The sequence below is a fragment of the Taudactylus pleione genome, unplaced genomic scaffold (genome assembly GCF_031769625.1).
Source record: "Taudactylus pleione unplaced genomic scaffold, aTauple2 ptg000093l, whole genome shotgun sequence".
NCBI lineage: Eukaryota > Metazoa > Chordata > Amphibia > Anura > Myobatrachidae > Taudactylus > Taudactylus pleione.
Window position 1 is genome coordinate 13,906,268 of NW_028284495.1, and position 18,581 is coordinate 13,924,848.

At 40.5% G+C, this 18,581-nt stretch overlaps 1 protein-coding gene across 1 annotated transcript in view; it reads left to right on the forward strand.

Annotated features, from left to right (window-relative positions):
• Positions 1 to 11,074: 11,074 nt before the first annotated feature.
• Positions 11,075 to 18,581, forward strand: part of KLHL14 (kelch like family member 14) — a 134,630-nt gene continuing 127,123 nt past the window's right edge. Inside the window, exons 1-2 of the mRNA XM_088469773.1 lie at positions 11,075 to 11,125; positions 13,252 to 14,160. Coding sequence (XP_088325899.1) covers positions 13,271 to 14,160 — 890 coding nt within the window. The 5' untranslated portion in view covers positions 11,075 to 11,125; positions 13,252 to 13,270. The remainder of the gene's footprint in view (positions 11,126 to 13,251; positions 14,161 to 18,581) is intronic.

Here is an 18,581-nt window from a genome sequence, read left to right on the forward strand (position 1 = left end):
GCCGCCAGCTGTGATAACATAAAATGGATGACTTTTTGGAAAATTTTCCAAACCTAGGCTGTTATTTACTGTACTAAAGATCTGTTTTTCAAAGTCACTGATTCCCTGAGGCTTTGAGGGCTGTATTTAAGAGGACAATAGTAGTACACACAAAATCAGTCACTAATACCCTTTTGGATCCAGCCCTCAAAGTTGGTGGCAGCATTGAAAAAAATATCATAGCAAATATACCTCTAGGTGTTTGTGAGACAGTCACTTGATTCAGGGGAATCAGCAGGAGCACCAGCCTCATCTACCACTAAAGGGTCTATGTGCTAATAATCACGGACCAGCTGCGATTATTATGTATCCATATCACCAGGGATATTTTAATATTTAATGAAAATATGCCGCTACTTACAAAGGGGAACTCACAGGGACAGCTGTTGCAGTAACCGCTGTCCCTGCGAGTTATATCCCTGGCAAATTGTAGAAGTTTTTCACAGAAGTGAAGATGGTGTAAACTACCGGGGCTAAACTCTGAAAAAGGGTCAGATCGTAGTCCCCATTGACAGGGGCGTCTTAAGAGAGGAGGGGGCCTGTGTGCACTCCCCATGCGGGCCCCCTCCTCTCTCCCTGGTAGCCGGCAGCCGACTGACGCGGCTGGCCAGCCAACAGAGCATTAGTAGACTCCAGGCACTAGTGTGTGATCGGAGTCTACTGCGCATGCACAGAACACCAGAAAAATGGCCGGTGTTCTGAGCAGCGCTGACACCCGACGCGGGACCACGGACAGGTGAGTTTAAAATAATATGGGTGCAGGGTGTGCGGTGCAGGGCCCCCCTGGACCCGGGGGCCCGTGTGCCCCGCACACACTGCACCCATTATAGATACGCCACTGCCCATTGCTAATAATCGGGACTGCGATCTGCAGTGCTAATTAGCACTTTGCTAGAGATCTCTGTGAAATCTCCTGCATTGTGCCATTACTACATAGGAACAATACATAAAATGATGTACAAACTGCAGTGTCTGCATAATTTTATGTAAAACACAGCTTGATACATAGGCCTCTATGTCATAATGTGAACAGGAGAAAGGGATTGCTTCCTACTGATCCACTGAGTAAAATAGACCTGTTTGGGAATTTATCTGCAGAACCACAGCATGTTATAGGGCCTGATTCAGGCTTGTATACTATGCCGATATTGAGCGATTACCACCTTTCTGCGTGTGCATCTGAGTTGCACTGTGCATGTGCCAAAGTACATTACCATAGTCGCTTGCAGCGTAATTGACAGTGAGGGAGTGGTTACGGGGAGGGTGTTGGATAAAAACGCAGGGGTGTCACAGCCGTTTTGGGAGCGTGTCACAGCCTGTGTCTGCGATACTATACGCAAGAAATATGGATCCGGCATCTCAGTTCCTGCACCCATTCTGCGCGACCATAGAGTAACTCAGGACTGCTAACATTGAATGATTTGTGATCAATGATGCATCTTTGTACGCAGATGCTTGGATTTGCAAAGACGCCAGTGAGTGTCTCAATACATATCCCTGCGGCTGCGACATTTGCATATAGTCGCACAGCAGTTGCGTACAGCTGCGGTTGCAATAGCGTAAAACCATGAATTAGGCCCATAGTGAATGAAATCCTGTGGCCAGAACATCAAACTCCAATCATTTGGTTTGGTGGCTGACTCGTGGGTTCCTTAATTATTTAGTTTAAATTTCTTGCGTATAGAATCGCAGACACAGGCTGTGCCATGCTCCCAAAACGCCGGATCCTAATATCTTCACTCACTATATTGACATCAACATTTTTTATTTAAATTGTTATAATAGGAAAATAATAAACCCATAGAGAAGTTGGGCAAGTACAGAAAAATAAAAGTAAATGTACAAAAAAAGTTTCTCATCTTCTAGCTGAAATACACTTATCTTCAGAAGACAGAATAGGCCAAGCTGCCATTTTACAGTCAGCCTCAACACTGCAGTGATTTCCACAGTTCAATAGCTACAACTTCAATAGAAATGTAAGGTTTCCTATGTATAATAAATACATTGATTTTTCTACAGCGAATAAATAAAAAGAGATGTGACTACTTTCATTTCCAAGGAAAAATATCTGTGTGGCAGAATTAGGACCTTTGGTGAGATAAACAATTAACATGTATCTATTCCCGATCAATCTATGTCTAAACACTGACACAGTACTATTATTGCAGAACACAAATGTTGCTTTATATCTTTGTTACTAATATTATTTCTTCATATGCTTCCACTGTATAACAAGCTGCTGTGCAAACATATAGCAAGCTAAATAGTGTCCGCCAACCATTTGTATTTTGGCAAGGTGGCACAGTGGTAGACATTGTTACCTCACAGTACTGGGTTGTATTCTGACCAGGGCCCCATCGGTGAGGAGTTTATATGTACATATCATGCTTTATGGCAGGCGTGTACAACCTGAAATAGGTTGTGATCTACTTAAATGTGTCACAACCAACAGTAATCTACTACACTTTCCCACCACTATTCCTATTTTATACAAAAGTGTTCCAGCTGAGCATGGTTGTTACAAAAAAAAACAAATACATTTAATAAAAAAATTGTGTCCCAGTTTACATTATGCCACAGTGACTTCAGGACCTCATTCAGATCCGCTCGCAAGCGCCAATGCGCTCGCAAGTGGGTTGATGGTGGGACACTGCGCACGCGCAAGCCCGGGAGCGAGAGAGAAATTCTCTCACTCCGGGGCTCGCTACAAAAGGGGCGGCTGTCGATGTTGATCGACAGCTCGCCCCGTTTTGTAGGCGTGGAGGGGGAGTGGCCAGACAAATGGAGGCGTTCCTGAAGGAACGCCTGCTGTTTGTAGATGGCCCTACTGACATCACCAGGAAGCTGCCTGGGGCTTGCGGTAGACGAGACCTGACCCCAAGGGTCTCGTCGCAAGCCCCAATGGTCGCGATGGCCTTGAACATCGCGATTTGCGACCATCACCTAGTAACTCACTAAAGCTGTGGGTGGTAACCCACAGCTTAGCGAGTGGCCAAGAGGCCGCCTTTCAAAAGAAAAACAGCCGAGCTTATTCAGAGCGAGCGCTCGCATTTTGCGAGTGCCTCTGAATGAGGTCCTCAGTTCACATTATGCCATAGTGCCCCTAGTTCACATTATGCCATAGTGCCCCCAGTTCACATTATGCCACAGTGCCCCTAGTCTACATTAAGACACAGTGCCCCCAGTTCACAATATTCATCACCACATGCTACTGAAACTAGACCATCCCATCTCACTACTACTCACCTCAGGGCTCTCTACTAGTCCATTGAATAGACGAAAAGAGAAAACAAGGATGTCCTCTTTGTTGGCGCACTAATAAATCCTTATAAAATATAACTTTTATTTTTATTATTAAAAAAATCACAGCATCCCAATGAGGTTGAGATCTGATTGATTTGTCTTTTTTCTCAGCCATTTAGATATAGATTTGCTAGTATGCCTGTTGTACAATCCATTTTGACCAAGCTATCAGACAAATGTCTTAACTTTTCCCTCTAGAACACTTTGTTGTAAATAGTTCATTTAAACTAAATAGTTGCAAAGCATCAAGGTCCTCCTGTGGCTGTAACATAATACCAAGTTGTCACCTCATCACATCTGGGCTTGACGATTGCTATGCGGTCCATGTGGTGATGCTCAGTGTTTGGTGTTCACCAAACACAGCACTGTGTATTAAGGCCATACAACTGAATAGTCTTATCTGTCCTGAGTAGATAGAAGCTAGATCAAACTTTTCAAACCTAACCATACTATGATTATTATTATTATTATTATTATTATTATTATTATTATTATTATTATTATGTTGGAGAAAATATGCTTTCTCATTGTATCCCTCTCTTTGGGAAGTCCATTTCTGTGGTTGGATTCCCAAGCCGGTAGTTTTTGTTTCCGTCATGCCTCCAAGCGTATACTATATCTCATACTTGTTCTGCAATTACAATTCCAGCTTTATTTATTATACATAGGAAACCTTACATTTCTATTGAAGTTGTAGCTATTGAACTGTGGAAATCACTGCAGTGTTGAGGCTGACTGTAAAATGGCAGCTTGGCCTATTCTGTCTTCCGAAGCATACTGCAAAAGCAACCAAAGAGTTTTTTAAGACTAAAAAGTGGAATGTTATGCAATGGCCAAGTCAATCCCCTGACCTGAATCCGATTGAGCATGCATTTCACTTGATGAAGACAAAACTGAAGGGAAAATGCCCCAAAACAAGCAGGAACTGAAGACATTTGCAGTAGAGGCCTGGCAGAGCATCACCAGGGATGAAACCCAGCATCTGGTGATGTCTATGCTTGCCAGACTTCAGGCTGTAATTGCCTATAAAGGATTTGCAACAAAGTAATAAAAACTGAAAGTTACATTTAGGATTGTTTAGTTTTTCCCATTACTTTTGGCCCCTTAAAAAGTGAGAGGCTCATATAGAAACCGTTGTAATTCCTACACCGTTCACCTGATTTGGATGTAATTACCCTCAAATTAAATCTGAAAGTCTGCAGTTAAAGCACATCTTGTTTGTTTCATTTCAAAGCCATTGTGGTAGTGAATAGAGGCCAAAATATGAAATTCTGTCAATGTCCCAATATTTATGCACCTGACTGTATATATATACTTTAAAAAAAAAAAAATTAAATCTTTGCTATGCTCTTCTGGGAGAACACACTCGGAGCAGCAGCTGGAGCCAGAGGAGGGACCAGGGAGTGGCGGAGGGAGCCAAAGAGGACCTGCCCAGCTGAAAGCAGGTAAGTATATCCTGCTATACGCCACCTGAGAGTGGCGTATAGTAACACCATCAAATTCCAAATATACATAAGTTTCAGAATTTGATGAATAGCCTAATTTCTATATCCCCATACTAATGTATGGGGAGTGTGGAAATTAACGCAGGGGGACTTAACCAGGACATATCAATGATATCTCCTGTGTTAAGTGTCTTCATGAATACTAAGATAATGGTAATTAAGGAAAATATCCTCAAAACCATTATTTTAGTGTTGATGAATAGGCCCCTTAAACTGATCTATTTTAAAGAGAGCCTACAGTACACAATTTAATGCAGGGCAGCGTTCAGTATAACCTTCAACACTACTCTAGTAAAATGAAAGTGTAAAAATATTGTTTAAAAGGGCTACTGCAGCTATTAATCATGTGTCAGCTGTCCAGCAATGTTTTGTGTAAACGAGGTTTAAATATCAAATGTGATAGAAAGTTTAAAGGTTACGCTGACGGAAATGCACAGACGTTTCAAACAATTAGATTCAAACTTCAGCAACGCAAAGCTAGGAAAGTGAAAAGCAAATCTGACAAAATGCTAATCTTTTCCATAAAAAGTGTCTTCTTCTAAACCACTCTGGGCCGCAGAAAAGCTGACACCGAAGTTACGAGCCGCCTGTCTAACCAGACAAAACGATGGAGAAAATCTGCTTTCAAACAAGATCATAAATCGTCTGTAGTGCAGGGGACGGAAACCAAGAAACCGCTGAAACCATTTGCTATTTTTTTTTTATAGCTCTGCAAAAGCCTGTAACACAGTTGGGCAAATAATAGGTGCAAGGTACAAGCTTTTGTTATGTAAAAAGTAAGTGAAGCAATTAAGTTGTATATTAGTAAAGCTGGTTACACACTATACGGCAGATGCGATTGGACGATATATTGGCCAGTCCATACACACTGCACGATCTGGTGTGCGACTACCTGATATATCGTTCCCCCACCATATCCAGAAGCATGGTGCCGTTCCTCGAATCTTCACATTGGCCTGCACTGCAGACTGATCTGAAGTTGCAATGAACATGCACGGGAGCATGCAATTGTGCGTACACAATAGACAATGTGGACGGTTTTCATCCAAAATATAATCTAATGCACAACCAGTTTATGGGGTCTATTTATTAAAAAGCAGTGAAAAGTGAGGAGAAGTGAACCGGTGGAGAAGTTGCCTATAGCAACCAATCAGCTCCTACCTATTATTTTATAGACTGTACTTAACAAATGCTACTTGAAAGCTGATTGGTTGCTATGGGCAACTTCTCCACTGGTTCACTTCTTCACACTTTTCACTGCTTGATAAATATAAGTCTGACATGAGCAGATTTTCTTATGACCTTGGGCAAAATTTACTAAGCGGCGGGTTCTAAACCCCGGCGGTTTGGTAGCACTTTGACGGCAGGGTCTATTGTGTTCTAAATCCCGGGGGGTTGGTGGTGGTTTTGCAGCGGTTTCTAAATGGCAGCCCTGTTCTATTCTATTCTAAGATGTGTTTTGACTGCGGTTTGGCGACGGTTTTGTTATGTGCAGATTTACTAAGGCCAAAACGGCTGCAAAACTGCCGTCAAACAACATTTTAGAATAGAATAGAACAGGGGTGTCATTTAGAAACTGCTGCAAAACTGCCACCAAACCCCTGGGGTTTAGAATAGAATATAACCTGCCACCAAACCCCCGGGGTTTAGAATAGAATATAACCTGCCACCAAATCCCTGGGGTATAGAACAGAATAGAACCCGCCGTCAAACTGCCACCAAACCGCCAGGATTTAGAACCCGCCACTTAGTATATTTTGCCCCTTGAGTTAGTTCTATAATTCCATTTCCATCTTGCCACAATGAATAATTATTTTTACTTTATGGAAACAGACGTGTGCAGTAATTTTATGGCATTCAATAATAAAGATGTTACTGTAGCATTGTTATTTTCTTTTTATGTAGCTCCAACACACTCTACAGAACTGTACAATAGGCAGATGCAGTACAATAAACAGTGATCACAATACTTAGGGGGCTATTTAGCAAATGTATCACTCCCGTAAATCATGCAGAAACAGCAGTCTCCAGATGATTTAAGTATCCCTGAAAGACGTCTCCTGCGTTCAGGAGTTATCACAGAGTTGTAGAAGACAGTGGTCTTCTCTGATTTATCTTTAGATGGTGATAACCTATGGAGCCTGTTTTACACTGGATGCGCAGTAGCCAGGCCGGGTAGACAACCCAGCAGTAATGTTATAGCATAAGTATGCACTTTACTATTTACTATTTGTCAGTTTCGCACATATCAGGACCAGTGTCCCGGAAATAGAAAATTGATAAATAGCTGCAAAGGTTGATTCCTTATTGCTCCATTTGCAGCAAATAAGGAATGATTCCTTTCGGGGACCCATTTCCAACATTGGTAAATTGGCCTCTAAAGCAGAAGGGCCTTGCTAGATAGAGCTAACAATGTAACTAGAAGGAAAAATATAATATAAAAACTACATGTATTCCACATATGTACCCAGCATAAGAAACATTTTAGATTGTTAAATAGTGTTGAATGGACTTGTCTCTCAGCTATTTTGTTTATAGAACCCAAATCAAGTGGTTTTGGGGGCAGATGGCAGTATCATGTACTATAATAAATCTGGTTCTCACAATCTCTGTCCCTGAAGAAATGTTTAATACATAAGCCCGTATTCAATTAGTTTTGCACCCGCAATAATTTTTCAATGCCGTACTTTTTGCCGACATCGCGTGTTTTGGCCGCGAAAACTTTTCGTGCACAGCCCCACTATTCGCCGTATTCAATTCTAAAAGACGCAAAAACGCAACCCGGCAAATGCAAACCAGGCAAAAAGTGCTGTCAGAATTGGGGAAATCAGCCTGTCACCCCCTAATAGAGGCACTAACATTGGGGATCAATGTACATGCCCCTGAATAGTCCTAATAAAGCTATTTGGGGTACTTAAGGTGTGTCAATTTCTTCTAATTAGCGTATTTGCACTAATGGTGAAGAATAGCATTAAGCAGTTTTCTTGGAAAAAATAGTAGTCCTGTCAAATTTGTACATGAAAATAGATGCAAGCATGGTTTAAAGTCGTTAAAGTAAAGTTTGAAAAAATGTACCTGAAGCAAACACCTGCAATCAAAAAAACACCTCACCCATACTTGCAGACCCCCCAAAAGTCTATTTTGCTAGTTTTTAAGTTTGAACCCCCACTTTGCACTTTTTCGCCCCCATTTTAAAAGTGCTTTTTTGAGGTGTTCCTCACTTTTTTTTAAGTTTTTTTTTTACAAAGTTATAATTTGGGGGGCTGTCCCAAGGGTGCTGAGTAGATTCCCCACCTTTGCACCCTAAAATAACAATTTTGCACTTTTTTTGTCCACCTATTCAGAGGCCAATCTTTTTTGCCTATTACATTGCATTGCGTTTTTGCGTACACGAAAAGTGGATGAAATTAAATACGGAGATAAGTTTCCGCCTGGGGAAAAGTCTCAATCAGCAATACTTTTTCGCGAATCTCGGCTTTTCGCTTCTAATTGAATACGGGCCATAGTTGTAATTTTGAATGATCATGGAACTGCTGTGATTATTGCTAAATAGGCCTCTGAATCTCCACCTCAATTGAATCTTCCTTATGTTGCCCTCTGAACCTTGCTGTCATAGACACATGCCTACTTTGCCTCTTTGGTAAAATACAAACCAATCCAATTGTCTTCCACCTGTGGGAATAAATATGTATAGATAGAACACATTATTAGCCGGCCACAACCATTGGCTAATCTATGCTAATTTAAATGAATGAGACCTCCAGACAGAGGGAAATAGGAGCTGTTACTGAAGTACATTTCTCTTTACAGTCTTTGTGCAATGTGAAACAGCAATGAAATTAAGTTTGCTGAGAATACTCATAAAGAAACATGCTTTATGTGATCTATAGATTATAACAATTCTTGACATGATTAACCCTTCGGTTCCAGCATAGCCTGCTGCTGTCCATCACATCATGTCAATATCGATTTTTTATTTTTGTGCTTGATAAGAGTTTTAGCTATTGATATTGTTTAGACATTATAATTTGTTCTATTTGCAACAGCTGTAAGAGGGTCCCAGTGTTAGAACAACCATATAGCTCCTTGTACACAGGCCAATTTCATTACAATGTATGAATAACATGAATGCCCACAAGTTTACAATCTTAATTTTTAAATATATAAAGCAAGATAAAATGTGTTCTGCCAGTTAGGTAAAAAGATAATAATACCAAAAATCAAATGAAATAAAAGTGAAAATGTTAAAGGATGTATAGATTATTATTATTATTATTATTATTATTATTATTATTATAAAAAATCAGAGGATAAATATGCTTTGCACAAACAATATAACAAGGGTTTGTGCATCGAAGTGAATCTGCAGCCAGAAGGGTCATATAGATTATTCCATATTAATCTGCGGTAACGCTTTTCATACGCAGGGGCAGCTAGGCAATGTGACTTTGGGGCCCACTTACCATTAAATATTTGTGGTTTATTTCCCGAAAACACCTGTTTTTTTGGGGATACTGCAAATATTTAGTATCCCCTGAATGTATTATGGAGGGATCTCCACTGCAGTTCCTCTATTACCGCCAGCAGCCTCTACCCCCCTATGTTTCTATGGGGGATGCAATGCTGACAGATTTACCAAGTTCCGGAATACTTTGCATGTTCACATTCCAGAACTGCAGATTACTGCATCAGATAGCGTAAGCCGCTGTAGCCTACGGGCTACATATTGCAAAACTAGCCGGGAGAGAGTTCCATTAGACCCTCCCCCGGCAATTGCCACCACGCATGTGTGGTCTGTAGACCATGCATGTGCTGAAGTCCCGGCACAGGAGTGAAGTGACCGCTGGTGCGGTCACTTCATTCCCAGCACAGCTCTTTTCGGAGCCCCAGTGCTTGCGAATACTTTTTCATACATCCGGGCGGAATAATTGCATGCTGCAATGCGATCATGGTCACTAATATTGCACCCAGATCGCATTGCAAATGCGATTATTAATAACTCGGCCCCTTTGACAGGTAGCTGCCATGACACATGCTTAGAAATGAAAATGAAAGTTGATAAAGATGATTAGGAAGTGCATAACTGCAGTGATAATAAATCAGTCTGTCTTACAGCAGATGTACCAACAAGTGTCATGCATGTGATCACTGGGACACTGCTGGCAACATTTTATGCATGAAACCATACTGACAAATAAGACACAAGTGGCAACATATCAGATGATGTTCCTATCAGACTTTCAGGATGATAAGTAGAGGGGGAGGGAGAGCCAGGACCTCTCCTCACAACACAACCCACAGAAAGTTTGCCCATTGCATGGCACATGATAAATCTATAGGCATGAGAGGGATGTGTGGTGGCAATTTCTCTCTTCATGCGGGCGGGAAGGAATGGGATAAGAGTTTATTTTTTGTCATCTTCCCCAGACAGCTACTCATTCATCCAGATCACAGCTAAAAAAAAAATAAAAAATTAAAAAATAAAAAAAACCTGGTGGCAGAAATGAGCAGTTTCGGCTGAGCAGCGGCAGAGTCGCCAGCCTGTGAAGGCAGAGAGAAATTGACTAATTAGCAATGCGCACTAAAACTTGACGGTTCTTTATAGAGAGAGAGATGAGAGAGGGATGAGGAAAGGGAGGAGGAGAAGGGGAGGGGGGAGCACTTGCTTTCCCCCGTTTCTTTCTTCCAAAGATGTTGGAAATCGCAGTCATTTACGCTCGGCAATTTTTACAATAGCCTTGAGCCATAATTTTGCGAGGCTCCTCAGCATCCATCCCCCTTGCATGGTCTCTCACCACTGGCCATGCACGACCGTCTCTCTCCCCAACCGTGGATTTCCTATTACTCTCGTTACGACTCACTGAGCCCCAGGCCCAAGGATAATGATGTGTTGTTTCTTGGTAGCATAATTTGTCACACGTACATTTTTTTCCCCTTCTTCTTCTCTTGCAGAAAGCTCTGCTCATTCTCCCTCTCTCCTTCCTGCTCTCTCCGTCCTGCTCTCTTCCTCCTCTCCTTCTGACAGTAGCCCCTCATGCTCTTATACATATATATATATATATATATATAATATTATTAGTAGTATTATCTTAGTAAATCACTATGATGAAATGATGTGCGGGAGAATACACAGTATAGCAGAGTGACTGGCTGGAGTTTGGAAAGAAGAAGAAGGTTCTCCCCTCACTGGATCGCGCTGCAGACCTCTATAAAGGGAAGGAGTGGAATAACCCCATTTGGGGTGGAAGGCTGAAGTGATCCCTATACTTTGGCAGCAGGTAAGTTCCCGTCTGTGTACTCTGTGTCTGTGGTATTGCTGCTCTCTCTGTGTTACAGGCTGTAATTGTTTACAGTAGTAAACTCTAAATTAGAGAATGAGAAATAAGGGAATGGGAGGGGGAAAGTGACCGGCTGCACGGGAGATCCAGTGTGTAAGTATCTGCTGGAGAGGGGGTGAAAGTAACCTGGGATACTACAAGCACCGTTAACCCCTCGGCTGCCAGGCTGGCATGTACTAGGGAAAGCTGTTCATACAACGGTCCCCAGAATCAGTAGTGCAGAGCATGGCAGTGAGAGGGTCCCTAATACCCAGCAGAGGGGTGAGCTGCTCCAGTATCGGGTCTACAGTACTTACCTGGCACCCAGCAGCTGTAGGACTGGAGCAGCCCATTCCCTACACTAGGACATTATTAAATCTTCTGCACTTTTTGGTACAGTACGTAGCAAGTCCAGAGAGGGGTGTGTGATACACTGAGCTCTCTCCCTATGCTGTCAGACCCCACACCCCAGGAGATGCCCACTGCTTAGCAGCAGACCGGTGGCTTCTATAATACAGACATTATTCAGAAATACCAGCATTATTATGTTTCTACTTGTAACTACTGCGCTAATTAGACTGGGAATTTATACAAAGTATCTTGTAGATTTATTCACAGAGGTGCAACATCCTGAATCCATCTATACCAGCTAATAATGATTCATGATCAGTCTGAATCTGTGGCTGAGCATAGTTAGGTCTCCTGGTTACTGGCCACTTTGGCTAGTGATGAGTTAGGAGGGGCAGGCCAGGCAGCGGTGGGGTATGAGAGGGGGCCGCCAGGCAGATGGGGGCTCCAGGCAGAGTATGATGGTGTCATGTCTGTGTCTCTGGGCAGCTCAGCATCGATACCAGGAGGATGGGAGGAACCTCCTCTGTGATCACTCCTGAACTTATCAGAGGGTGGACAGTGGTGGCACTGGCACAAGTCTTGTAGAGCTAAGAGCACTATACTGTATATATACAAACATGTATAAGTTCAAATGGATGATTTGAAACAGTTTTTGTCTTTGGCAGTTGATCATATCCTGATGTTTTCCATACATCGTCCAGATCAAAACTTTTATCAACTTTGACAGTAAATCTTATTAGAAAATCAATTTTATGACCTAGACAGTTATGCTACTAAATCATAGTAATGGGTACAATGTCCGCAACACCTGCATACATTTATTTGCATATCACTTTCTGTTTGCAAGGATGGAATAGAACATTTTTTTTTCAATAAAGCATTGTTTACATTAATGTTTTACCAAACACATGTTCATGACATTTCATATATATTATAGACCATTTTAAATGGTATATCTGTCACCAGCACATGTAAACACAGTTTGTTTATCCCAGAAGTTAGGTTCACTGTGTGTGGTAAAGCAGGTGAAGTTTCTCATACTGTATAAGGCTGTTGATATCCCCATAGCCATTGTTTTGTACTAAATATATGTATGGTTACAATCACACACACACGTACACACACACACATACAGGTGTAGGATCTCCTATCAACTATTATTACTCAGTATTCAGGAATTTTGAAAAGTAGAAAGGCAAGCAAAGCAACTGATTCCTGATAATGGTGCATATATGTATATATATATATATATATATATATATATATAATCCACCATGCCCACACTCTTTTTGCTGCATGACCAAACCTCTTTGTATTGTCTGATCCTTGATTTCCTATTGGCTGCTACAGCCAATGTCATTATAGAGTGTGGGTGTCATACTGATCATATGACAGTGTGCTGACATAATACTAGAATGATGGAAATAGATACATTGAACTTTTCCCAGCCCTAGGGTTCTGTAGTTTTATGTATTTTGACAGATACTTATTATTTTGTTGCAAAGTAATACCATGTAGTTTTATATATATATATATATATATATATATATATATATATATATCTATATCTATATATATATATATATATATATATTCTTTGTATTAAAATCCTATAGATTGCCAATAAACTAGCGGCATCCAAAAAGTCTTCTGGTTTAAAATCATAGTTTGTTCTTCTCAAAGACAATTACTTAGTGGGTTTTTTTGTTAACCTTTCTATTATGTCTCAACAACAGGTTGCACGTGAGGCCCGCCATGTCCAGATCGGGGGACAGGACTTCCACCTTTGACCCGGGCCATAGTGACAATCTGTTGAATGGACTGAACCTCCTTTGGCGGAAGCAGCTCTTCTGCGACGTGACCTTGACTGCCCAAGGACAGCAGTTCCACTGCCATAAAGCTGTACTTGCATCCTGCTCCCAGTACTTTAGATCTCTCTTCTCCAGTCACCCTGGCCAGGATGGTCTGTCATCTGTCCAAAAGGAGCAGCAGCAGCAGTCAGAGGAGCCTGGGACTCCCTCCTCTTCTCCAGATGATAAGCTAATGGTCAGTCCTAGGGCCATCAATAACCTGGTTTTGCAAGGGTGTTCCTCAATAGGTCTACGTTTGGTCCTTGAGTACCTTTACACTGCCAATGTAACCTTGTCTTTAGATACAGTTGAGGAGGTATTATCAGTCAGCAAGATATTGCACATTCCTCAGGTGACAAAGCTTTGTGTTCAGTTTCTCAATGATCAGATCTCAGTACAGAACTACAAGCAGGTGTGCAAAATTGCAGCTCTGCATGGCCTAGAGGAGACCAAGAAGCTGGCTAATAAGTATTTAGTGGAGGATGTGTTGCTGCTGAACTTTGAAGAGATGCGTTCCATGCTGGACGCTTTACCACCGCCTGTGGAGTCTGAGCTTGCCCTCTTTCAGATGTCTGTACTTTGGCTGGAGCATGACAGGGAGACCCGCATGCAGTACGCACCAGATTTGATGAAGAGGCTTCGCTTTGCTCTTATTCCTGCTCCAGAGTTGGTAGAGAGGGTACAGTCTGTGGACTTTATGAGGACTGACCCAGTATGCCAAAAGTTACTGCTGGACGCTATGAACTATCACCTGATGCCTTTCAGACAGCACTGCAGGCAGAGCATGGCCAGCAGGTGAGGCCTTTCTTATTGCATGTCCATGCCAGCTATATCAATGTATTATTTTAATTCTGCCATAATCACTTTCATAGGGGAATGTCATTATTACCCTTTTATAATTCCTTTACAAATAACCCACAAATGATTTTAGTTATAATTATAACCACAATTAAAATAATACCTCAACTGTTAAAAGTGTTAGTGCTGTAAATAAAATGAATCCAGAATGTATTCTTCTACAAATATATCAAGAGTATATATTTTTACATAAATTCAATTTATTCTTAATCGGCATGATTTTTCACCCTCAAGGTATTCTGACACACTCATTAGGAAGCACCCATAATAAAGAAGTATTCATGAGTTGTAGATGATAATCAATTGAGAAAGTCCAATGTAAGTCAACTAAGTGTTAATAGTAAATAGTAACACGTTTCTCCTTGTGTTCAAACTTTACTGTATTGTCCAGTACTGTATAGTTGCTTTCATTTAGCTGTATTTTTGAATCCAAAAAATAGAGCGGAATCAAATATTTTTTCCATTGCCAACATTTAAGGATAAAGTGGATTCAACAAAACCAGCCTGGGGAAAGTTTTCCAGCCCTCTTACCATTTGTATTCCAGTAATTTTTAGTATCCATTAGTATATTTGTCATAGTACATTGAATGAAACTGATGATTATTTGCATTTATATACATTAGATTTTCTTTTTGTAATATTTTACTTTGTAAGAGTTTATGTCTACTGTTCTCTGAACAGATCAGCTACAAAATGTGTTAATTGTAACTCTACAACCCAAACAGCACTGGCTCTCCAGCAGTAAAAAGGTTAATACAATTTACATCACTGGCCTGTTTATATAATTTAATAACAGTGTAACTTTTATTATCATAGACTAGCATATTACTACTGCTCCATTTATCACTGCAGGTTTCACCGGGGGAAAAAACTAGCAACCTGAGCAATTAATGTTGACTATTTCTTTATATATATTCATTTATTTGCTAATTAATTGAAATATGCAGAGACTTGCTTTTGAAAAAAAAATGTTTTATAATGTTTCATATGTAATAATATAGGTGCATTTCTGAATGCTATAAAATATGCAACCATCAACATTTAAGAGCAAATGATACATTAAGAAGTTACATCATTTTAAAATGTCCCCTAATTATGTAAAAAATAAATAAAAATAAAGCAGTTACTAAACTATTTTTGGAAGTAATTTAAAGGGAGAGTTTAGAAGAAACATTGCCCCTATTTTTAAGGAGTCAGACATGCAGAAAAATGATAAGACTGGGGAGACTTGTATGGAGTTTGATAGATCATCATACTGGTCTTGGGTAGATACACAAATTACACAAATGTAAAAAAAACAAGATTTAATTTTGCAGCACAGAAAAATATAATAAGCCATAAAGAGCGAAGACACATATTTCAAAATGTTTCTTGTTTCTAATGTAATCTGCAAGAAAATATTTTGCTACAGTAATACCTACTCAGTCACAATGGGTAGAAGCATATATATAAAAACGTACTGATTTATAAGAGAATCCGCTAATCTTTTTAAGTATGCTAATGTGTACTCAGCCTCAATGGGATAGGGCACATATCTGAAGATGTTGATGTATGAGGGAATCTGCTTTTCCTTTTAGCTATGTGCTCAGCCACAAGTAGTGATGCCCAAGGTTTATCATAATTATTATCCTTTATTTTTAAGATGCAACATACTTTCTGCAATGAAAGGGAATATACAAAGTAACAGTGAAACTTGATGTACACTAACTGTAAAATTACATATCGTGGGAACAGCACAGAGCAGCAAACAGACAAACTAGGTAGGACGCATACAAGAGGCGAGGATTGGGTAACTCAGTGTGATCAGGATGTATCATTACCAACAACCTCAGAAAACTGGAATTTCAGGAGGTTCATTGCAATATATATGGATCCTCATGTCTATTAGAAGGGTGTGCTGTGGATATGGACCAACTTGACATGTAATTTGATAGGCAAGTGTGGGTGAGTTACAGTGAGGGAATGGATGTTCAGCACTTTGTGAGACTGTACCCAAAAATGTATGAGCCCACAGTCAGAGTAACTGAAAGGTACTTAGAGACAAGGAGCAATGTAATCAAGGGTAGTGCTAGGGACAAGCATGAGGAGGAAGCATAGGCAAACGCAGGGGGGGGGGTTTCGTCTGCCTGGAAACCCCCCTCCCCAGCACACACGAGCACAGTAGACATAGTAATATAATAGAATTTTGCTAGTGCTGCATGTTCTTCTCAGTATCACAAATGAAATAATTAGCACCACGTGTGGATCTTTTAACATGTATCAGACAGTAATAAATAACCTGTGCACCAACTAGGAGATCTGGAAAACATGCACTATTAGGGATGCACTGCCATAGAGCCCAATATGTACATATATGTCCAGGGCAGTGCTAGGTTCTTCTGCTGCTCCTCCAGGCTCCCGGACTTGCTCCAGTAGTCAGGAATGGTGCACACTGCACACATCTAAAATAAAAACATCCAGCTCAGGAAGGATGGCCCTACTGCTGCATCTAATGGCTTACTGTGATCTCTGGTCCTGTATATGCTGGAATTATGATACATAATATACTTTGTATGACGCATATTAAAACTGGTTGAGTACTAATTCTGCCCTCTTCATGAACTGGCCACACTCGCTCTAAAATCAAGCATTTGGAAAGCCCCCTCTAGAAATCCTGCATTTGCCACTGGGAGGAAGGGCCCTTCCTTTGAGAACTTACATGCTAAGAACAGGGGTGAAGGATTGGAGAGCGAACTGGGGTACAGAAAAGTACAGGGGAGGAGAGATTGGAGATTTAGGAGAAGAGATGGTAGACTTTGCTGAAAATGTGTGTTTTGAGTCAGCATTTAAATCTGGCAAGACTGGGAGCAAGTCTAATTGGTGAGCGAGTGAGTTCCAGAGGAGGAAGCAGAACAGAAGAAAATGTATATTTGGGTGTGAGAGGAAGTAATCAGAGTGGAGTAGAGACGGCAATTGGAGGAAGAACAGTAAGGGCAGGAGAAGGTGTGCACAGAAATAAAGTTGAAGGTGTATGAGTGGGCAGAGTTATTAGATGCTTTGTAAGTGAGGGGCAAGAATTTAAACCGGATTCTAGGGGGGATGAGGAACCAGTGAAGCAGGTTACAGAGGGGAGAGTGCAACACAGATCAGTTACAAAGGAAAATGAGATGGCAGCAGTGTTCATGATACATTGACGTGGAGAAAGGAGGGTAAGGGGGAAGTCAAAGAGGAAAGTTACAGTAGTTGAGTTAGTCGATTATGAGTGAGTGAAATATAGTTTTGGTGGCATGAGGAGTAAGAAAGGACCTGATCTTAAAGATCTTGTGAAGGTCGAAACAGCAAAAGTGAGATATATATTGAATGTGCAAGGTGAAAGATAGGAGTCAAGGATGATACCCAGGCAGCAGACTTGTGGGATGGGCAGGTGGGAGATGTCAACAGAAAGTGTGAGGGGGGGGGGCTAGAAGGAGGGTAGACAATGATTTTTGGACATATTTAATTTGAGAAAATACTCTAGGGTGAGATGTCAGAGAGGCATGAAGAGACCTGAGCAAGGACTGAGGGAGTAAGGTCAGGAAAGGAAAGATACATTTGAGTGTCATCAGCTTTGGAAACCAAAAGAGCTTATAAGTTTTCCAAGGGAAGATATGTAAATTGAGAAGAGAGGGGACCAAGGATGGACCCTTGAGGAATGCCTACAGATAAAGGAAGTGATAATATTGTAGATGCAGAAAAGGGGTGATCAGTGAGGTAGGAGGTGAACCATAAGAAGTTATCTGAAGACATTGTTGATTTAAAAAGGAATCCGCAAATCTTGTTACTCATTGCAATATGTACTCAATCACAAATGGTTGAGGTACATTTTTTAAAGCATTGTCTTTTTCTAAGATGGTCTACAGTATTGTTTTAGCCATAGTAATGTATACTCAGTCACAACTGTTGAAGGCACTCATTGACGCTTATTTATAAGGCTCAGGTAGACTCTTATTTTCATTATATTTATCTAAGTTATATAACATATACTGAAGTTAAAATATCAGTACATTAGAAAAGAAAGGAAAACTTCAAATTAATTAAGTGTTTGAAGTGACTTTTGCTGCCAGTGTACATTTCAGTTATTGCGTAATTACTCTGGAGACCATGCTCATAGACTACTGTAACAGCAGATTTATACAAAAAAAGGTGTTGAGACAAAATAGTTTTAGCATTGTGAATGAGCCCAATTGTATTAATTAATAAACTGATATAAAACAGGAGACTATATATTAATATTATTTTAATGGAAAACTATAGTCTATTAATAATTATAATAATTAATATTCAGTTATACAAGTAACTTGTTTCATTTTTTGAGTAATGAAGATGTTTGTTACCATTCA